At 36.2% G+C, this 23,745-nt stretch overlaps 1 protein-coding gene across 11 annotated transcripts in view; it reads left to right on the forward strand.

Annotated features, from left to right (window-relative positions):
• The window catches only part of NBEAL1 (neurobeachin like 1), a 178,525-nt gene that overhangs the window by 18,595 nt on the left and 136,185 nt on the right, over positions 1-23,745 (forward strand). For 10 of the 11 annotated variants that reach the window (XR_004812406.2, XM_025441944.3, XM_049106658.1 and 7 more), the window contains exons 3-6: positions 6,963-7,054; positions 12,013-12,174; positions 19,096-19,177; positions 19,749-19,876. Coding sequence is in view for 10 of the 11 variants with exons in the window: in XM_025441944.3 (XP_025297729.3) it covers positions 6,963-7,054; positions 12,013-12,174; positions 19,096-19,177; positions 19,749-19,876 (464 nt within the window). In the remaining variant the exon portion in view is untranslated. Of the gene's footprint in view, positions 1-3,798; positions 3,972-6,962; positions 7,055-12,012; positions 12,175-19,095; positions 19,178-19,748; positions 19,877-23,745 lie in introns of all 11 variants that reach the window. The other variant, XM_049106659.1, reaches the window with a different exon arrangement.

A 23,745-nucleotide genomic window follows, 5' to 3' on the forward strand; every position in this document is an offset into this window, starting at 1 on the left:
AGTCCCACGTCAGGCTCTCTGCATGGTGCCTACTTCTCCCTCTGCCTGTGTCTCTGCCTCTCTCTCTCTCTCTCTCTCTCTCTGTGTGTCTCTATGAATAAATAAAAAGCTTTTAAAAAAAATACATCCTCCAAATGTAATTTATGGACTTTATTTGGGTCCTGATATTATCAAATAGTTAAGGCATTTGAACACTGATATTAAGGAACTGCTAATTTTTTCAGATGTGATATTTGATCATAGTTTTTAAAAGATCTCTTGGGACTATGTATTGAAATATTTGTGGATGAAATGATATATCTAGGTTTGCTTCAAAATAATCTGGTTGAATATGGGGATACAGGTGAAAGAATATTGGTCTTGCATGATTTGGTAATTGTTGAAGCTGAGTCATGTCATTCTAAGTATTTGCGAAATTGTTTAATAAAATGCTTTTAGAAAGCAGAAATTAATAAACATAATGGAAAAGATTTTAAAAAGTTATTTCTTTGATAAAATAAATGAAATTGAGTCAGGAAGATAAGGTTCATGATTATATATGTTTTGAAAATTTCACATTATAACCACCACTTCTAATGTCATTCACACGGCATATTTCATCTTAAAAATAATATATTGTTTAAAATCTCATTTAACCATTCCTAACTAGTGCTTCTCAAATTTGATTAAGTACAACCATTTTTTTCTTCTTTTTTTCCCTAACTGTCCATCATATTTGTCCAAGTGAACAGTGTCCTTAAGTACTTGCTCAGGAAATGCTAACTTCTCCCGTTTATCTATTTACTTAATAGGACTAAATATTGTACATCTTTGAAAATATCTTGCTATTTTCTGTCTGTCTGGAATTCCCCTCTTCCTCTTCCTCCTTGAGTGTGTCTGATTATGATGATCTATGAATACTTTTAGTGCTTCTGCTCCTCACTTATTTCTAATTTTGACAGTCAATAACTCCCTTTTTATTTTTTTTTTAAGATTTTATTTTTAAGGAATCTTTACCCCTAATGTGGGGCTCAAACTCATAACCCTAAGATGAAGAGTTGCATACTCTACCAGCTGAGCCAGCCAGGCTTCCTCCTTTTTATTATTTCAGTACTTTTTACAGCTGCTTTATTTCTTATGCTGTATGCATTTATTTGTTTATGCCTCTTTTCTGCTGAACAGTGAGCACTTTGAGGATAAGATTATGCATTTTTTTGGGGGGGTAAAATTGATTTAAAGTTTTGTTTTGTCATTATAGCTATAGAGCCTAGTATTGTTCTTGGCTGTTACATGGTCATGTACTTATTTAATGTTTTTTTTTTTTTTTTTAATTTTTATTTATTTATGATAGTCACAGAGAGAGAGAGAGAGAGGCACAGAGACATAGGCAGAGGGAGAAGCAGGCTCCATGCACCGGGAGCCTGATGTGGGATTCGATCTCGGGTCTCCAGGATCGCGCCCTGGGCCAAAGGCAGGCGCCAAACCGCTGCGCCACCCAGGGATCCCTATTTAATGTTTTTTGATGTATCTAGGTTCTGTCAGAAAAACTTGAGGACTGACCTGAAAGATGAATTACCATTTGTTATAATGTTTCTGTTGAGGGGGGATTTATCTTCTTTTGGTAGGAATTAGAAACTATATTATGAATATAACCGACTTAAATGAACTCTTATAATGCAACTCGTATGTAAGTTGGGAAATGCCCAATATTGGTTGAAATATATATACATATATATATATTTAAAGGTTTATAGTTTTAAAACTTAAAGGACTATTACAACCCAAATATCTTTGCATGGAGGAAGTAAGGTGTTCCCTATTCTTACCTCTAACCCCACCCTGTAAGAACTAGATGAAGTTGTATGGATCTCTTAATTCCATTACCTACTAAAGCCTCCCAACAGGGAAGTGGATGTTAAGAGAAGATAAAAGCCTTCTGTGTATTAATGTAATTTAAATAATCACATTTGGCTAGTGGCCACTGTCTCTTAAGTGTTTAAACTTCTTCCTGTGATAATGGGGGCCATTGAAGGTATTTTAACAGGAGGGAAGAAATGTTTAGATTTAAATTTAACAAATCCCATTAGTAGCTATGTATAGGGAGGAGAAATTGAAGCTGTGAAGACCAGTAGAGAACCACCTAACAGTTCAAATGAAAGACAGTTTTAAACACTGGCAGATGACTGGATGAATATTTGAGGGCAAAATCGATAAAGTTGTTTTTGTAGTTATTTCACTAAGTGCTTATTTATTACATTAAATCATGACCAACTTGATAGCAAGTCTGTATCTTAATAATGGTAACCAACATGTTTTGAGTAATTGCTAAATGACAGGTACTGTTGATTGCCTTAGATGTATTATCTTATTCAGTGCTTTCAACACCTTACGAGGTAGGAAACAATATTATAGATGAGGAATAGATCAGAGAGATCAAGTGACCTGCCCAAAGCCATACAGATAGTAAATGCAAAGAGATTTGGAAGGAAAAGAATACAATTAAAATCATGGAAGGGGAATCAGGAAATAGTTAAATATGTTTATGTGTTGCATAGAATATTCCTATTTTATGGGAGTTCCCTAGTTTTGGCACATGAAAGATTATAAATATTTTAATACATGAGCATATACTATGTGCTAGACATTATTTTAAGCCCTTGACATATATTAGATTATTTAATTTTTATGACAGCCCTATAGGAAAGGTATTATTATTTTACTTTTTGGGGGAAAGGTATTATTATATTCATTTTTATAGAGAAAAAAACTGATAATGCAAACATAGGATGACTTATTCGAGAAAGTGGCAGAGCAGGTATTAGAGTCCCTGTAATTTGGTCCCAGTGCTCCTACAGTACATAATACATCTGTGTGTTGTGTGTAAATAGTGTACAAATAGACATTACTGTGGTGTTTCAGTATACCGAACTCTTAAACATGAAAGTGACTTAGTTTGAGTTTAATTAATATTGTTCCTGTAGAGTGGGTAGGTTAAGGGTCTGCTTTTGGCTCAGGGCATGATAGGGCTGATCTCAGGTTCCTGGGATTGAGCCCTGCATAAGGTTCCCTGCTCAGTGGGGAGTAGGCTTCTCCCTCTCCTTCTGCCCTCCCCCCCCCCCCCCCCGCTTCTGTGTATGCTCTCTCTCTCTCTCTCAAATAAATAAAATCTTACAAAAAATAATATCATTTCTGGGTATGTGGACATCTTTTTGTGTTTTTTGGCAGTAAAGTATAGATTCTCTAAGAATTTTGTCTGTGTAGAATGTGGCTGTGTTATGTGTTGAATTATTTATAGCCTTGAGTTTACTGACCCTGAGTCTTTTCCTCTATTTGCTCACTAAAGCTGTGCTCATAGTTCAAAGAGAGTGTAGTGTAGTGGAAGGAGCACATTTGGATTCATCTATCTTGCATTTTAATCCCAGCACTATCAATACTAAATCTGAGACTGGACAAGTTATATTTTCTAGAACATCCCTTTTCTTTCCTACAAAATGGGGAAATGAAACCTCTGGATAGGTATAAGGAGTAAATGCAGTGGTACATATTTAAAAATGCCTGCTATAGTACTTACTTAGCACATGGCATATGCTCAAAAACTGTAGCTGCTTTACTTTTTAAAATGAAGCCTTTCCAGATTTGAGTACCATTTTTTTTTCTGTATAAGTTGTCCTGCTTCCTAGGGGAGCTCTGTACACGCCAACCACTTGTAACCCTGACCTTTACACTTTGAACCAGATACTGTACAGTTCCTAAATAAACTATGAGGAGAAACGCATTAATTCTTTATGGTGTTACGAGACTGTTTTGTGTCTTTTACAGAGAGATAATCCTATGCTTTATTAAAAGCAAGAATGATAAGGAAAACTCCACAGCTACTTGTATTTCTGTTATTCTGTTCTGAATGGATAAATGAGTAACTGAATAAATGAATAATGTACTAGTTGGAAATAAAAACAGCAAGTAATGGAACCCTTGAAAATTTCTCACATAAGGTAGTTCTTTTTCTGAAATACTTCCATCTTGTTTCTCAGTGATGATGTAGATAGTGGCAATTTACAATCCGATTTTGGAACAGTGTATTAATAGAAAAAAAATACACAAAAGGTCACCAGTCTCTGTATATTCTGGGAACATTCTTTTAGCAGTTCTGATTTGTAGTGTAATGCTTTTATTTTAGGGAAATAAATTACTTGAGTTCCCTTTATCCAAGTGCAGTGCCTAACCAATAGTGACTAAGTAAAACTTCTGAGTATTGTTGAAATTGACTGCAATAAGGAAGGGTTAAGAGAGGGAGGAAATACATTTGAGCATCATTTTTAACGATGCAATTTATATTTAAAGAGATATGTCTGAGGAATAATTTTATTTCAAATAAACTGTGAGATATAGACCATAAAATGCACACATTTTAAGTGTCAAATTTCATGTTTTTTTTTTTTTTTAAGATTTTATTTATTCAAGAGAGAGAGAGAGAGAGAGAGGGAGGGATGGAGGGGCAGAGACACAGGCAGAGGGAGAGGCAGGCTCCATGCAGGGAGCCCGACGTGGGACTTGATCCCGGGTCTCCAGGATCACGCTCCGGGCTGAAGGCGGCACTAAACCGCTGAGCCACCTGGGCTGCCCCAAACTTAATGTTTTGTTACAGGCAAACATTTGTGTAACCACTTACATAATTAAATAGAAAATTTCTATCACCTAGGAACGTTCCCTTTGTGTCCCTTTATAGTCAGTCCTCTGAAAGACAGCCAGTGATCTAATTTCTCTCATCATAGCCTGCTCTAATGAAATCGTACAGTGATACACTTTAATGCCTGGCATTTCTTGCTCAGTTATGTTTTTGAAATTTCTGTTTGTTGTATCAATAGTTAACTCAATATTATTCCTGAATAGCATTCCGTTGTATGAGTATAGCACAATTTCTTTGTCAGTTAACTCATTGATGGAATTTTGGGTTGTTTCCAGCTTTTGCATACTAAAAATAAATCTTTTATGAACATTTTTGTACATTTTTGTAGTTATGTGTTTTTCCCTCTCTCAAGGGAAGACCATGTGGTATGTCTATGTTTAACTTTAAAAGAAACTGCCAAACTATTTTCTAAATGATTATACCATTTTATACTCCCACCAGAAGTGTGTGAGTTCTAGTTGCTCCACATCTTCCCCAACACTTAGAAGGGTCAGGGTTTTTAGTTTTGGCCATTCTAGTGAGTGTGTTAGTGGGTATTCCATTTGATTTTTATTTGCTTTTCTCTAGATAACTAATGATATTAAACATGCTTTCATTCACTGGTCGTTCCTATATCCCCTTTCGTGAAATGTCTGAACTTTGGCGTTTTTTGTTTTGTTTTTAGATTTTATTTATTCATTTATTCTTGATCCCAGAACCCCGGGGTCATGACCTGAGCCAAAGGCAGATGCTCAACCATGAGCCACCCAAGCACCCCCATTTTTTTGTTTTTAAAGATTTTATTTATTTATTTATTTATTTATTTATTTATTTATTCATTCATTCATTCATTCATTCATTCATTCATTCATGAGGGACACAGAGAGGCAGAGATGTAGGTCAAGGGAGAAGCAGGCTCCCTGCAGAGAGCCTAACGCAGGACTCAATCCCAGGACCCCAAGATCACAACTTGAACTGAAGGCAGACACTTAACTACTGAGTCACCCAGGTGCCCCCCACTTTGCCCATTTTTAAATTGAGTTGTCCTTTTGGTAGTGATTTTTAGGAATTCTTTATATATTCTTAGTGTAAGTTCTTTGTCAAATATATGTATTAAGAATATTTTCAGCTGATATGCCTTGCCTTTTCATTTTCTAACTGGTGTCTTTTGATGAGTAAATGTTTTTAATTTTGATTAAGACTTAACTAAGTTTTTTTTTGGTTTGTGATTTTTGCGTATTAGTCAAGAAACCTTTGTCTACCCCAACGTTGCAAAGGTATATCTCCTATAAAGGTATATTGTATCTCCTATATTTTCTTCTAGAAGAGTTTAATTTTAGTTTTTGTTTAGATTAATGATCTATATCTGATTTTATTTTACTTACGCATCTTGTATTTCTCATTAATTCACTAAACAAATATTTATTGAGCACCTGCTCAGTGCCAAGCACTGGTTAGATATCCATTAGTAAACAAAAAGAAGTCACTCATGGTAAGCCCTTAGAAAGGCCTTGCACTTGTGAAGCCTACATTCTCAGGGAAATGACAGACAATAAACTAATAACTAAATAAAGGACACAGTATGATAGAAGGTGAGAAAGCACCACAGGAGGGAAACAGAATAGGGTTAGGTAAAGTTAGTAAGATTTGCAATTTTAAGACAGGATGGTAAAAGTAGGCTTTTGAGAATGTCATTTAAGGAATGACTTGAAGATGAGGGAGTTAGCCATTCATTCATCTATCTGGGGAAAGAGTGTTCTAGCTAGAGAAAATAGTCTTTTGACTGTTGAAGGGCCTTACGGTAGAAGTATATCTAGCATGTCCCAGTAATAACCAGGAAGCCAGGGTAGTAGAGGGTAATAGTGGATAATGTCAGGGAATAGAGGAGGGCAAATTGTTTAGAATCTTATAGGACATTGTTAAAATTGTAGCTCTTTGAGTGACATGGGAAGCCATTTGAGGGTTCACTATACTTTCTATTTTATTTATTTTTTTGACAGAAAGCGGGCACAAGTAGGGAGAACAGCAGAGGGAGAGGGAGAAGTACGCTCTCTGTCAAGCAGGGAGCCCAATGCAGGGCTCAATCCCAGGACCCCAGGATCACGATCCTAGCTGATGCTTAACTGATGGAGCCATCCAGGTGCCCCAAGGGTTCACTATACTTAATAGACATTTTAAAATTTCACGTGTGTTTTCCTGAATATCATTTAAGAGATTTCATATTATTGCTTCTATATGCTTATAGGAATGAAAGCATGTTTTTTTTTTTTTTTTTTCCCCTGACAGGTATACTTAATATTGGTTTTCTTTTTTTCAGAAAGATCCAGATTACCTGAAACTCTGGTTGGACAATTTTGTTTCTAGCTATGAACAATTCTTAGATGTTGACTTTGAAAAGCTGCCTACCAGGTATGTAGAAATACTTAATTTTCTATTCTTAGTTGACTTTGTGAATTTGAGGCACAAAGACTTCACTGATGGCCTATTACAAGGATAGCAATTATGTGACATACATGATACTTCTGCATAATCCTGCTCCTATGGCAGACTTTGTTAATTCATCATAGCATGTTTGCCTGCTAAAATGAGACCTGGCTTCTTGAAGTAAAGATTACGTTGGTGAACTACAACCAAACTAGGTGTCTTGCAATTCACTTCATTTCTAACACTACCTGGAGTCAGTGATAGATCCCACAAAGTAAGGGCAAAGTTCTCAACAAGACTGCTCTCACTTAAGACACTGGTTGCAGATCCTGGGAGCCACTCATGCCTCTGACCAACTGGATATAAGTTTGAAAGTTTTCACGACTCCTTCAGGTTCAGTAATTCATTAGACTCACAGAACTCACTGAGAACACTATACTTATAATTACGGTTTTGTTATAGAGTGAGGCCTTAGAAGACATCTTGGAGGAGATGAAATATTCATATTTTTCAAAGTTAGAGTTAAAAAACACAAAAATGATAGAAAAATTCAAATTTTGTGGAAATTACTCTGCCAACCATCATTCTCCATTCACAGTTCCCAGGCCCACTTACCAGATAAAAGTTTTTACTTTTTTTTCAAGCCATCTTGAAGACCTTATAGCTGTTACTAAGGTAAGAGGGGTTAGGTTAGGCTGGGATAAAAAGCTGGAGAAATGAGGAGACCCTAGACACTTTTAGCCACAAAAAGAACTCCCATTTATAGAGATACATTGAGATGGAACGGGAGAAATGGGTGGTGGTTGATAATGAGAAAGAGTATCTAAGGAATTAAAAATCTTTAAGGAGGAAAGCATTTGCAGTTTGGGGATGGGGATAGTCCATCAGAGGGTGGACATGGGTGAATTGAGTCTGGAGGATCAGAAGCCAGATCATGAAATGCCGTGTATGCATGGCTAATGGACTTTGATTTTTTGTTGTGGAAGATGTGAGGCTCTGCAAAAATTTTCTACATGACAGTGTCATGATTAAGTTTGCTTTTTAGGGATCCCTGGGTGGCGCAGCGGTTTGGTGCCTGCCTTTGGCCCAGGGCGCGATCCTGGAGACCCGGGATCGGATCCCACGTCGGGCTCCCGGTGCATGGAGCCTGCTTCTCCCTCTGCCTCTCTCTCTCTCTCTCTCTCTCTCTCTCTCTCTCTGTGACTATCATGAATAAATAAATAAAATCTTTAAAAAAAAAAAAAAAAAAAAGTTTGCTTTTTAAAAGTCCCTATAGTGGTATTAGGTTAAACTGGAAAGGGTTGAGACTGAAGGCAAGAAGTGCAGTTAAGGGGTAATTTTAATAATTCAGAGAATAAGTCATTAGAGCTTTGGACTGAGGCATTGAACTTAAGATGTGCTTTAATGCTCAGAAAGCATTAGTGCTTCATTATTTATACATACAGTTTCAGTGTTCTTCCTTATTAGCTAATTTGTAACAGGTTTATAAAGGTTGAAAAGTATTAAGTCTTGAACTCAAAATAAGATTACATATTGATTTCTACTCATAAAAGAGTACTTTTGTGGTTTATGCTTAGAAGTGGTTTTATTTTAATAACTTGCAACTCCGTTAAATCATGAGCCTAAGGATTCATGGAGTCAAGACTTGGGCCTTTGAATTTTTGGGATATTGAAATGAAGTCTAAAGTTTATAAGATGCACTTGTTATACATGTCTTTCTTGGGAGGTCATTTCTAAAAACTTTATGTAGACTTCTATTGCCACTGTGTTTATTTATTTATTTATTTTTTAAAAAGATTTTTATTTATTTATTCATGAGAGACAGAGAGAGAGAGAGAGAGAGGCAGAGACATAGGCAGAGGGAGAAGCAGGCTCCAAGCAGGGAGCCCAATGTGAGACTCGATCCCAGGACTCCAGGATTATACCCCGGGCCATAGGCAGGCACTAAACTGCTGAGCCACCCAGGGATCCCCTGCCACTGAGTTTAAAATAAGATGAAGGGGATCCCTGGGTGGCACAGCGGTTTGGCGCCTGCCTTTGGCCCAGGGCGCAATCCTAGGGTCCTGGGATCAAGTCCTGCATCGGGCTCCCAACATGGAGCCTGCTTCTCCCTCTGCCTGTGTCTCTGCCCCTCTCTCTCTTTCTCTATGTCTATCATGAATAAATAAATAAGTCTTAAAAAAATATGATGAAAAATGCCAGAACAGTGTTTTATTCATGATTTAGATGGTTTATTTAAAATTTTATTTCATATCTGATAATACTAAACCATGAATTTAGATTTTACTAATAGAAATGTTCAGCTTTTCAAGTGAATATACTATGTGCATGATATATAAAAGTGGTCTGTTCACCTTAAAGATAAAAAACAGATAATCCTTATTTAAATTAAACTGACTTGATAGAACTTCTAAGAGAATTCATGATGCAAGGCAAGGAATGTTTTTATCAGAATTTAAAGCCTTGCAATTTAAATTGGACTTTTTCCTGTGTTAGATGGAGACAACAATGGGCAGCTGCTTAATACAGACATTCAGTAGTCAAACAGGAGTGAAACAGAATTCTGGAGATTGGAAAATTTTAGCAAAAGGAGCTTAGAATTTGGGGGCAGCAAAGTCCTAATGATGGGAAAATGCTTCCAAATTCTTAAATCCTCATCACATTAGGAATATGGCCAAAACTTTTAATTTTATCTACAAGTAATTTCTAACCAAATCCCAATTTTATAATGAACATAAACACAAGAATAGATTTCTCTTTTAGAAGCTAATTTTTTTCTGTCTAGTAAAAATGAAAATAGAGAATGGGACAACTAAGGAAAAGGAACTAATCCTTTAAGTAGGATTGAAATATTGGGAAATCTGATGTAGGTTTCTTATTGACTTATGTTTTTGGAAAAGTGAGTGGGAATAGTTTAGTTTGGTCTTGAAAATCACTTCTATTTAAGTTTAAATCTTTATTATTTTGAAGTTACTGTGTTTTTTAATCACCTCTTTTTAGCTTTGTAGCAAGAAAAGTATATAAAAATGGGAGTTTTTCGGGTACCACTAAAAAAGAATGAAAGAATCCAAAGTACGAGTGAAGTGATGCCCAGACTAAAATGAAACATGTATTTTTGTGACATGATTATAGAATTTGGCAACCTTGGTAATGTGCTGTGTAATTGCTGTGTAATTAAGGGCTTTATTTTGTAAAGTACTTTGTGTTGTGGGATGGTTCTGAGAGAGGCTAAAAATATTTATCATGTATATTTATATAACTACTGGTAATGTGTTTCAAATTTTTCTGTCTACAATGAATGAAATAGCTTTAAACTTAGTGTAAAAATAATAGTAAATCTTCATATTAAGCATTATCTGAAGAAGAGACTATTTAAAGTATGATTGTCATTTAATCATAATAGCTCTTTATGGTGCTCCTTTGCGATTGGGTGTTTTTCTTTCTTTTTTTTTAGATTTTATTTATTTATTTGAGAGAGCTGGAGTGCAGAAGCAGTGGGGAGGGACAGAGGGAGAGGGCTAAGCAGACTCCCCTACTGAGCAGGGAGCCTGATATCCTGGGATCATGATCCAAGGCAGACACTTACTCAACTGAGCCATCGAGGTGCCCTGTTTGGGTACTTTTCTTAATAGAGATAGGAAAATTAGTATTCAGTGGCTTTATGGAAAGATCCTTAGGCTTTAGTGATTATATGTTTAAAACATATTTTTTTAAAATTTTTTTTATTTATTTATGATAGTCACAGAGAGAGAGAGAGAGAGGCAGAGACATAGGCAGAGGGGGAGAAGCAGCCTCCATGCACCGGGAGCCTGACGTGGGATTCGATCCTGGGTCTCCAGGATCGCGCCCTGGGCCAAAGGCAGGCGCTAAACCACTGCGCCACCCAGGGATCCCTAAAACATATTTTTATAGTTCTTTACATATTTTTAGGCTTTAGTGTTGTATGTTTAAAACATATTTTTATAGTTCTTTACATATTTCATAGTTAAAAGTGCACATTGACCTTTTGGTTTCAGAACCCTGTGAAATAGGGCAGATGATATTACAATTTTATAGATTAGGGCATATAAGGGATTATGTGAAGTGCTTCGTGTTATAGAGGTGGAACTTAGTCTACAGGCCTTCTGACTTTGATTCTAGGGGAATTGTGTTATAAGAGTAACCCGTCACATCTGGTCTTGGCTTTTGTCCTTAAAGAACCAGATGGTCTTCTTACCCAGAAACCAGATGTCACAAAATATTGATATATTATTTTTTTTAAAAGTTATTAATGCTCATGCTTAGGGTTTTTCATTTACCTGCTTATCTTTCTCCTTCCCATTTGCTGGTTATCTTCTCTCCCTCTTCTAACCACATGGCTTGGGGAGCCTTTAGTAAGTGAATATCGTTTAGTAAAGCAGTTGACAGATATTAAACCAGTTATAGGTACTTCATTTTTATTTGCTAGTTATTGTTCCTTTTAGAAATGGTATACACACATATATACACATACATATTTTATTTCTAGGTAGAAAGTGAACTACTAATTCTAAATATTTTCTTTCAAAATAGCACAATTGGAGATATTATTATTATTTTTAATGTTTTATTTATGTATTAATGAGAGACAGGGAGAGAGGCAAAGACACAGGCAGAGGGAGAAGCAGGCTCCCTACAGGGAGCCGATGTGGGACTCAGATCCCGGGTCTCCGGGACAATTGGAGATATTAAATAGATTCTCTAACTTCCTCTTTTCAGTGAGCCTCTTCTGAGGTAAGACTAACTTCTGTGCTCTACTAATCTTCTAAAATGTCACACTGATCATCTGGTGGTGCCTTGCAGAGAAAGCACAGAGCATCTGGAATAAAAGAGTTTCTTCAGGATTTGAGATAAAAATGCAATTCATTTAAAATTCCAAAGATTTTCTTGTACTTAATGACCCTTCTTATTTTTTCCCCTTACAGGGTAGACGATGTGCCTCCAGGAATATCTCTACTTCCTGATAATATTCTGCAGGTTCTAAGGATCCAGCTGCTACAGTGTGTTCAGAAAATGGCAGATGGGTTAGAGGAACAACAACAAGCTTTGTCAATTTTGCTTGTCAAGTTCTTCATTATTCTTTGCAGGTATCTGGTACAAACAAACTAGTTACATGTTTTAAAAAGTTATTATCAAAATAATGCATTTATTGATTATTAATGGTGTTGTTCATATGGAGCTTTAAAGATTGAGTATATCTTTTATGAAAGGCTTTGATTTGTTATTGTATTGGAAAGCTTTTTATTTATTTTTTTTACTTAATGTTTTATTTCTTTTAAGATTTTATTTATTAGAGAGCACAAGCAGTGGGAGGGGCAGAGGGAGAGGGACAAGTAGACTCCCCGTTTAGCAGGGAACCCAACACTGGGCTTATTCCCAGGATCCCAAGATCATGACCTGAGCTGAAGGTAGATGCTTCGCTGACTGAGCCACCCAGGTGTCCTTAATGTTTTATTTCTTTATTTGAAGTGGGCTTCATGCTCAATATATGGCTCGAACACACTACCCCGAGGTCAGGAGTCTCATGCTCCAACGACTGAGCCAGCCGGGCCACCCCTATTGGAAAGCCTTTTAATTTCCATACCTAGTTATAGAGCGATTCAGTCAAGATTAAAGAAAAAAAAATTACTCTAAGGACAGTGACTGGAATTTTCACCTAACCAAGAATTTGTCACGGCGATATTTTCTGTGTGATCCTCACCTGTAAACATATGTACATTTTTACTACTGTGCATTATCATTTGTGAAATGTATTTTTCTAATCTTTCATTTTATAATTTTACCAAAGTATAATTATTCTATAGCTTATATTTCCTGGTTTATAGATAATTAGGTCTGTGGCACTTAAATTTTGGTGTGCATAAATATCAACTGGGCAGCTTAGTAGGCATACAGAGCTTGAGCCTTATGAAAATTCTGACTTCAAAGAGCTCAGGCATTCTAATTTTTCATGAGTTTCACATTAACCTGTATATACAAATTTAAGAACTGTTGGGTTAGGGGCATTGTATACCTCTTTAAAGTCTGCCTTCTTTTTGGAAGCCATTTCCTATAATATATACTATTTGTTTTATAAATATTTTAGAATTAATTAGTAGACAAACAGGGACTTAATTTACTGTGCATTTATTTACCTTTCACTTAGCTGCTCATGCATTTGACTACAAAAATCACAGAAAGATTGAGCAATAATTGCTAAAATGTTTCTCCCCTAATTTAGGCTCTTCTAGAACTGTACTTTTCTGATTTTATACTCTTTATCATCCTTTCTATTTAGAAAAATAATACAAGAATTAAAGGGTTGAGGGGAAAAAGGATTTACTTAGGTGATAAAACATGAGTTGGTCTGTTGATCTACAATATTTTGTCCTATTAACTACTTAGTATAGTTTTACAGAAATCAGAAATCCTATAGATAAATAACTGTTTTAAATCCAATATGCTTAGCTCTTTTTAAAAAATAATTTATTTATCTTAGAAAGAGCATGGGTGGCATGCATGCAATTGGGGGGGAAGAGCAGAGGGAGAGAGCGAGAATCCCAAGCGGACTCCAAGCTGAGTGCATCTTTTGGTTGAAAAATTTTTTTTTTTTTACTAGGAGCTAATAATCTCTGATGAGAAATTTAATGTTTATTTTATTTTAAATTTAATGTTTGATAGCTGCCAATTACAGAATATGTTTCTATTTCTAGAGACTTCTCTGTTTAAAAAATTCTTAAAAATTTTTAATAGGTTTTATGTTGTATAGCAGTTTAGTTTTATATAAAAATTTGGAAAAAATGCAGAGTTCCTATATGCTTCTTCCACTCCATTATTAACATCTTTCATTAGGGTGGTAAGTTTGTTACAGTTGATGAACTGGAAAGATATATCATTAACTGAAATCTGTAGAGTACATTAGAGTTCACTTTTTTACAGTTCTATGAGTTTTGACAAATGCATGCTGTCTTGTATCCGCCATTACAATATGTTACAGAATGATTTCATCACCTTAAAAATGCCGTGTTCACTTTTTTCATTTCTCTCATGTCATGCCCAACCTCTGGCAACCACTGATTTCTTTTTATTGTAACTAGTGTTGCTTTCCCAGAATGTCATATATGTGAAAACATACAGTGTGTACTGTTTTCAGACTGACTTCTTTCACTTAGCAATATAGATTTAAGGTTCTTCATGTCTTTATGTGGTTTGATAGTATCTTTTTTTTTTAAAGATGTTATTTATTCATGAGAGAGACACACACACACACACAGAGAGAGAGAGAGAGAGAGAGAGAGAGAGAGGCAGAGGCAGAGGTAGAGACACAGGCAGAGGGAGAAGCAGGTTCCATGCAGGGAGCCTGACATGGGACTCTATCTTGGGTCTCCAGGATCACGCCCTGGGCTGAAGGCGGCACTAAATCACTGAGCCATCCGGGCTGCCCAGTGTGTATCTTTTTATCACTGAATAATAATACTCAGCTTATGGATGTGCACCTTTGTGTATTCATTTACCTAATGAAGGACATCTTTGTTACTTCTAGTTTTTGGCAGTTACCAATATGGCTGCTGTAAACATTTGTGTAGATTTTTGCATGGGCATAAGTTTTCAACTTGTTTGGAGCCTTGGGTAAATATTCTCATTCTGTCAGGACCTCTTCCCTTTCCCTGAGGCAGTACATCTGATTTATTCTCTCCATTCTGTTCCTTGGAACCTATGAGGGGAGGTCTTCATGCTCTGTCGTTACTTTTCTGGGGAATGTGGGTATCAACCTAGGCTTGGGGGCCTTTCTGCTCATCCCTTAGTGTCTTATCCCTCTGCCCTCTGGCACAGCTTTTTTCTGCTCTTCGTTTTATCTTTATCTGAGAAGCTATGTCCCTTGTGCTGTCTCTTTCCTGTCCTACCTGTGCCCTGCCCTCCAGCTTGTATTTAAGTCCCTGGCATGCCCCCCACTCCTAGGTTCCCCTCTGGTATCATGTCAGGCATTTTGTAGGGAAAAGCCCCTTAGGGAAAGATGGAAAGGACAAAAACTAAATAAATTTCCACTGGTCCTCAGGTGAGCTAAGGATTTAAGTAAGGAAAAAAATAAAGAGAAAAATAATTCTGTTATGAACATGAATATATCTTCAAGACCCTACTTTTGAGTCTTTGGGGTACATATCCAAAAGTGGACTTGCTGGATCATATGGTAATTGTATTTTTAATTTTTTGAGGAATTATAGACTTTTTCAGATCAGTGGCTGTAACATTTTACATTCCCATTGTTGGTGCTCAAATATCTCAGTTATTCCATGTCCTTGCTAACGCATGTTGTTTTCTGTTTGCCTGCGGTTTCTTGTTTTGTTTTTTGTTTTGTTTTGTTTTGGAGGGGGAGCAGAGAGAGAGGAGAAGAGATAGAATCTTAAACAGGCTCTATACTAGGTAGAACTCCATCTCAACCTGAGCCAAAATCAAGAGTCAGATGCTTGGGATCCCTGGGTGGCACAGCGGTTTAGTGCCTGCCTTTGGCCCAGGGCGCGATCCTGGAAACCCGGGATCGAATCCCACGTCGGGCTCCTGGTGCATGGTGCCTGCTTCTCCCTCTGCCTATGTCTCTGCCTCTCTCTCTCTGTGTGACTCTCATAAATAAATAAGAAATTAAAAAAAAAAAGTCAGATGCTTAATTAACTGAGCTGCCCTGGTGCCCCGTTTTTTTTTTTTTTTAAGATTTTATTTATTTAATCATGAAAGACACAGAAAGAGAGAGAGGCAGAGACATAGGCAGAGGGAGAAGGAGGCTCCCTGCAAGGAGCCTGATATGGGACTCCATCCTGGAACCCAGGCTTGTGCCCTGAGCCCAAAGCAGATGCTCAACCGCTAAGCCACCCAGATGTTCTTTTTTCTTTTTCTTTTTCTTTCTTTTCTTTTTCTTTTTCTTTTTCTTTTCTTTCTTTTTATACTAGCTAGCATCCTAATGGGTGTGAGGGACTATCTCATTATAGTTTTGATTGGCATTTCTCTAATGATTTTTTTTCTCTAATGATTTTTGATGTTGACTATCTTTTTGTGTCAAATATCTCAGTTATTTTTTTGGCCATTCACATAGTTCTTCAGAGAAATGTCTATTCAAGTCTTTGCCCAGTTTTGAATTTGGTTGAATTTTTGGATGTTTAGAATTAGGAACTCTCTATATACTGGATATTAATCCTTTGTCAGACATATGATTTGCAAGTGTTTTCTTCCATTTTGTGAGTTGCCTCTTTACTCTTTTAATAATGTCTTTTTTTTTATAGTGTCTTTCAATACACAAAATTTTTCAGTTTTCATGAAGTCCAGTTTGTTTTTACTTTTGTTACCTATACTTTGGTATCATATCCAAGAAGTCATTACTAAATTCAGTGTCATAACACTCTTGTACTTTATTTTCTTCTAAGAGTTTTATTGTTTTAAATCTTATACTTAGGTTCTTGATCCATTTGAGTTAATATTTGTATACAGAGTAAAGTAAGGGTCCAGCTTTGTTCTTTTGCATGTGGATATCCACTTTTCCCAACATCACTCTTTGAAGACTTCCTTTCCGTATTGAATGGCAGCACCCTTGTCAAAAACATACATGTGAGGATTTATTTCTGGGATCTCTATTTTATTCCATTTGTCTATATGTCTGTCTTTCTGCCAACATCACTGTTTTGATTATTATAGCTTTGTACTAGGGAATAAATCAGAAAGTGTGAGTCTTCCAGTTTGTTCTTATTTTTCAAAATTGTTTTGGCTATTTGGAGTCCTTTGGGATTCTATATGAATTTTAAGATGGGTTTTTCTGTTTCTGTAGAAAATATTTTTGGGATTTTGATAGGAATGGCATTGAATCTGTAGATTACTCTGGGTAGTATTGATAATTTAATAGTAAGATGGCCTCTGATCTGTGAACATGACATGTGGTTGCATTTATTTATGGCTTAAGATTTATTTCAGCAATTTTTTTTTAGTTTTCATTTTACGCCTTACACTTCCTTGGTTAAATTAATTCCTAAGTATTTTATTCTTAATGCTGATATAAATGGAATTGTTTTCATGATAATCCTTTCTCATTATTGTTTATGTACAGGAATGCAGTTGATTTTTGTGTGTTGATTTTTTTATCCTACTACTTTACTGAATTCATTAATTCTAATGGTTTGTATCTAATTTTTTTTAAATATATTTTTTATTTATTTATGATAGTCATACAGAGAGAGAGAGAGAGGCAGAGACACAGGCAGAGGGAGAAGCAGGCTCCATGCACCGGGAGCCCGATGTGGGATTCGATCCCGGGTCTCCAGGATCGCGCCCTGGGCCAAGGGCAGGCGCCAAACCGCTGCGCCACCCAGGGATCCCTGTATCTAATTTTTAAAGTTTCTTTATATAAGATTATATTTGCAGGGAGATAAATTTTACTTCTTTTTTAATTTAGATGCTTTTTATTTCTTTTTCTTGTCTAATTGCTTTGGTTAGGCCTTCCAGTACTGTGTTGAATAGAAGCAGTAAAAATGACCATTCTTGCCTTGTTTCTGTCTTAGAGAAAAATCTTTCAGTCTTTCACCATAAAGTATATGTCTGCTGTAAAATTTTTATATATGGCTTTTTATTATGTTGGGGTGCTTTTGTCCCTGACCTTTTAAGTTCCCTGAAAGTTACTTCAGCCAGAGAGCAAGGGCTTGCAACAGTTGGGTGAGATATACTAACAATGGCTGCCTGCCTTTTTCATTTCTGTGATCAGAAGCAGCAGTCAGTGATCAGAGCACAAATCTCTGGTATTTGAAGGACCAGGGTTCTTCTGTCCACCTTGGTGCCTTTAACTTGTTAGCAAGCTGTTAGGGGAAGATGTACAGACCTGCCCACCACATGGGTGGGGGTGAGGTTGGGTGTTGCTACTGTGCTAATAATAGCTGAAGTTTACCAAAATTAACCAACATTAACTGTAGTTTACTGTCCAAGGTCTTCGCTGGAAGTTGCCAGCATTCAGCAAACTTCAGAATTCCAGAATGAGTTATATCCAGTAAGTTGTTTTCTAGGTGTGGAGACAGATTCATGGTGATTCCTGTTTTTCCATCTTCCTAGAATCTTCCATAGGGTCTTTGAGCTTTACCTCGCCTTTACTTTTTTCTTTTCTCAAAAAAGTCATGCCAGTCTGACTTCTTATATTAAGAACTTGGTTAATTCCATTGTTTTTCCTCTTCTTTTAGCATCGGTTGTATTTTAAAGGTTTTTTTCAATTTCACAATGTCTCAGAACAGAAGATTAATAGATTTTAGTTTATTATTCTAAGAAAAAGATTGATGATGTTAGTTATAGGAAAATGTTAGCATTATGTGTCCTATCTTGTCTTGTAAAAGTGGTATAAAAATGAGGACCATATTTTAATTAAACACCAAGCACTTATTGACCCACTCACTGCTTTAAACAAGACATTATATTATGCCCTTGTAGGAATGTACAGATGCTGGGTCTTTCTATCAAGGTCTTTCAATATATTTTATCTATATCTAGATATCTAGATATAAAGGAACTGTAATTTCAAAAAGCAAAGTGAAAACCCTAAAACTGTACATGTGTTATAATGGCAGCAATATGTATAAAAACCAAACTAAGAATCTACATACAAAAAAAAAAAAACCTGAAAAGAAATAATTCAAAATGTAAATAGTTGCTAACTGTTGAGTTGTAGGAATATTTCTGATTTTTTGTTTCTCTTTTGTTTCCACCTTGTGATATTTTTCATTTTTTCTGTAACAAATAATTGCTAATCAGCATGTATTTCTCTTAAACATTTTGTTTACAGTAGTTAAATGGAGCTTGAAGTATGTTTCACATTCTTAGTGGAAAATCAGTTATGTAAACCATATCGATTTTAAGTTTTATTTTATTTTATTTTTTTTTCGATTTTAAGTTTTAATGAATGTCATTCATATTTCATTTGCCAACATGTATTTTCAAAAATCAACCTGAATACATGAGCATACACTTTTGTTACTATTCATGTGTAATTAGTATTCTTTTCTTTCTCACAGAAATCTCTCCAATGTGGAAGAAATTGGGACTTGCTCATATATTAATCATGTCATCACTATGACAACACTCTATATTCAGCAAGTAGGTGAATTAATATATTCCTTTTGTTGCTTTACTGAGAGTAACTAAGTTTTACTTTTTTTAATATTTACTATTAGTAAAGTTAAATGTTTTTAGAGGAGGTAATAAGTGAATTAAAATTACTGTTAGGTACTATATATTTCAGACATCTTAAATGTTTTATCTAAAAGTAGGAAGCAATAATTAATATACTTATTTTAATTAAAAATTAAAGTTTTATAAATGGCTTTTTATAATGACATAATTTGTCAATATATGTATTATATATTATTACTATCAAATAGCCCTCTTAGTGAAAAGATACTTGCTTTTGTTACTCATTTGAAACTCTTCCTAGAAAAAAAAAAGAAAAGAAAGAAAGAAACTCTTCCTAGGCCATATTTAAAATTTGAAAAATTATATCCAGTCCGTATGATTAACTGACCCTTTAGACTCAATTGGAATTCAGGTTTATTTGAATAAAAATGATTTATTAGATTATTAATGAAACATGTTGCCTTTTAATGATGTAGATAAGAATGTTATACCATTTCATATTTTTAACTAAATATAATTTTTTGTTTACTTTCAGTTAAAAAGCAAAAAAAAAGAAAAGGAATTGGCAGATCAGACATCTATTGAAGAATTTGTGATCCATGCATTGGCGTTCTGTGAAAGTTTATATGATCCATATCGGAATTGGAGGCATAGAATTTCAGGGTATGTCTTATAAATCATATTGCTTATTTAAAACCTGAATGTCAAAAAACAAAACAAAACAAAACAAAAAAATAAAACCTGAATGTCATAAATATTTGTAATTTTTTAGTGTAGGTCTTATTCTCATGACAGAAATATGTAAGATGTGTATAAGACCCCTATCTCTATCTCTGAGATAGAGAACTGTGTTGGAAGTAATGAATTCGTGAAAATGGCCACCTCCAGATAATAAATTTACTCTGAACCTTTATTTTATAATGCAATTGAATGCTAAGAATCTGATAGGAAAATTTCAAAGTACAGTAACATCAAGTAGAGTATACATATTTTTCAAGGAAGTTCTCTTCTTTTAAGCTTCTTTCATAGTATGAAATGATTTTTTAACAATATTTTGTCTGGGGCAGCCCCGGTGGCGCAGTGGTTTAGCGCCGCCTGCAGCCCGGGGTGTGATCCTGGAGACCCGGGATTGAGTCCCACGTCGGGCTCCCTGCATGGAGCCTGCTTCTCTCTCTGCCTGTGTCTCTGCCTCTCTTTCGCTCTCTCTGAATAAATAAATAAATCTTTAAAACAAAACAAAACAAAACAAAAAAACAATATTTTGTCTGCTTTGTGTGTGTGTGTGTGTGTGTGTGTGCACACGTGCGTGCGCATGCGTGTGCATGCATGCCTGGAAAGAATTTTATTATAAGCAGTTACCTCATGTGATTTTAGAGCCGGACAAGCCCAAATCTGCCATGTGGGCTGTCAGGCTTGTGACCCAGGAAAGCTAAAGCCTGGTTGCAATCTGAAAGCTGGCAAATAGAAAGCCAGTGTTCTCGTTCTCTAGTCCAAATGTAGTCAGGCTGGAGACCCTGAGGTGATGATGGAGGTGAAGTCCAAAGACAGTCTGCTGAAGAATTCCCCTTTGCTTAGAGAAGCTAATTTTTTTGTTCTACTCAGTCTTTTCGCTGATTGATTGAGGCATTTTGTAGCCGGTAATCTCCTTTATCCATATTTCACCAGTTTAAATGTTAATCTCATCCAAAAACACCCTCCCAAGTTGACACATTAAATCAACCATCACATTGTTCTAATACTTTTCTTGACTGTTCATTAACAAGAAGGAACTAATGACCTTCTGAATACTTCATTTTTTCCTCCCACCCCACCATAGGAACAGCTTGAACCAGAGTAAATAGGTACTTACTGTCTAGCAGGAGTCCTGCTTTATTTTTTATTTTTATTTTTATTTTTTTAATTTATTTATGATAGTCACAGAGAGAGAGAGGCAGAGACACAGACAGAGGGAGAAGCAGGCTCCATGCACCGGGAGCCCGATGTGGGATTCGATCCAGGGTCTCCAGGATCGCGCCCTGGGCCAAAGGCAGGCGCCAAACCGCTGCGCCACCCAGGGATCCCCAGGAGTCCTGCTTTAAAGAATAGATAAAAATAATTTGTACTTATTTAAATCAAAAAGCCTAAGCAGTACCTAGCTTTTGCTTTCAGTGCACTTATGTTGTTGGGAATTCATTTCTCTAAAATTTGTGTCAAGTAAACAGTTCTTCTATAAACAATTTACTTAGTATTGAATACTTCCTTGTCTGTTGAGCTTTAATAGATCTCTTTTCCCCAGAGAGAAAGTGCTTTGAATTTTCTTTGGCAAAGATATTTTATCAGTCAGGATAAGACAGATGATGTTGCAATAACAAACAAGGGATTAGAATAATAAAGGTTTATTTCTTGTTCATGCTGTTTGCCATCATTGGCAAGAAACCCTCAGTCATCACAGTCACACAAGATCCCAAGCTGACAGAGCAGCAAGCATCTAAGGCTTTGCTAGTTACCACATGGGAGAAAAGAAAGCTCTGAAATATCTCACGTTAGCAATTTAATGCTCTCATCTGGTCATGACACATTTTGTTTTCATTCAGAACTCATTGGTCAGAATTAATCCCACATCACCATCTACCACAGTGAGATCAAGAAGTTCCACTCTGTGACTAGAAGGGGTAGGCATTAAAGTAATTGGCAGACTGTACTGTCACTACCTTTCGCCTCTGCCTGAGCACTGCTCATGACTCTTTGAAGATTGTAAGAGGCACATAATAGCGTTCCATTTGTAGCCTTTCTACTCATTTATCACTTTGGTTCTTGACTAATCCATGTTCTCTCTCTCTCTCTCTCTTCCCCCCCCCCCCCCAAAAGGCTTTATTATTTACAGAAGTGAGGGAATCCTTCTTGTCTACTGCTTTCTCATTGCTGCCAGGACATTGCTTAGCTCTTCTCCCCTTTTGGTATGGACATGTGTCTCCATACTTTACTTTTCTTGATGAACTTGAGGGTGCTCTTGTCCTTGGAGACCTTGCACAGCTCCGTGGCATAGTGCTCACATGGGGCGAAGCCACAAACCTCTCGATCATGTCCTGCATAAGCTTGGTGTGCTTGGTCAGGTGCCCATGGTGGTGGCTGTTGCCTCGGCTTGCTCACATTCTTTGTCACCTTGTAGCCCTTGTTGAGGCCCATGTCCATAGGGTTGGAGACCTATGGCTACTGCTTCTCCATGGCTTTCTGGTGGAAGCCAATATTCTCTATTTTGACATTAATGCTAGGGATTTCTTAAGGAAATTCTATCTCTTTTTTCACTCTTGGTACTTCCCCATCCTCTGCCTCAGATCTGTCAGTAATGGCAAATCTAAGATAATGTTTTAAGTTTTGAAATAATGACAAATAGTTTTTCTTTATAGATAGCAAGACATATAGAGAGGAACATGAGATTAGTCTGAAAATGACAGAGAAGAGGCTTTTAGAGTATTCTTAAGAAGAAGAAAAATGAAGTTAAAGTTGGGAGGAGAGAAGATATAAAAAAGTAGATCTGACAACAAATTAAAACAAAGTTGGTAAATGAAAACAAAAACAACTTTGAGAAACAAAAACAAGAAGAAATTTAAATACTATAGTACAGAAAGAGAATTCTACATGTATAAGGTGACAACAGGAAGAGGAACAAAGAATAGAGGATGAGTGGTGAGATTTCATGAATGTGTGCAATAATATCCATGCCAGGAATTATGCTGGAAGCTGTCCCTGTAGTATCTCTAATAGGCATAACAATTTTACTGATGATAGTAGGAAATGCTTCAGAGGTAACTGGTAAAGCAGAGGTTTAGACTTGGATTTCTTTGACTTCGATAGAGAAATGAAACATACTACAAATAATCATGGAATTAGAAAAAATCTATAGCTCATGGGAGACCTAAACAAGGGAGCAATAGCAGTAACTTACATCTTATGTATTAATCTAATTCTGAAGTTAAGTGTAACATAGAATGTACATATTTTCTAATTTATTGTGTTTGTTGCTTACCAAAACGACTAAAAGAGATTAGAAGAATATAAATCAAAATTATTCCAAATACAGAGCCATTTGAAAGTATGTTTCCTTGGGTGCCTGGGTGGCTCAGCTGGTTAAGTATTCTACTCTTGGTTTCAGCTCAGGTAGTCATCTCAAGGTCCTGGCATTGAGCCCTGTGTTGGGCTTTGTGCTCAGCAGGGTGGTGTCCATCTCTGTGTAATTTGATTTAATCATTAATAGCTCAGTTTTGATTCCCTTTGTATCATCTTACATATTTAGAAAGATTTTTCGTGGGGCACCTGGGTGGCTCAGTCAGTTAAGCATCTGCATCTGGCTCAGGTCATGATCCTGGAGCCCCGCATCAGGCTTCTTGCTCTTTAGGGAGTCTGGTGCTTGCTTCAGCAGCACATATACTAAAAAATTGTAGGCAGTCTGCTTCTCCCTCTCCCTCTCCCTCATGTGTGTGTGCGCATGCTCTCTCTTGCTTACTCTCAAATAAAATCTTAAAAAAAAAAAAAAGGTTTTCTTAAGTGGAACT

Source organism: Canis lupus, chromosome 37, assembly GCF_003254725.2.
Source record: "Canis lupus dingo isolate Sandy chromosome 37, ASM325472v2, whole genome shotgun sequence".
NCBI classification, from domain to species: domain Eukaryota; kingdom Metazoa; phylum Chordata; class Mammalia; order Carnivora; family Canidae; genus Canis; species Canis lupus.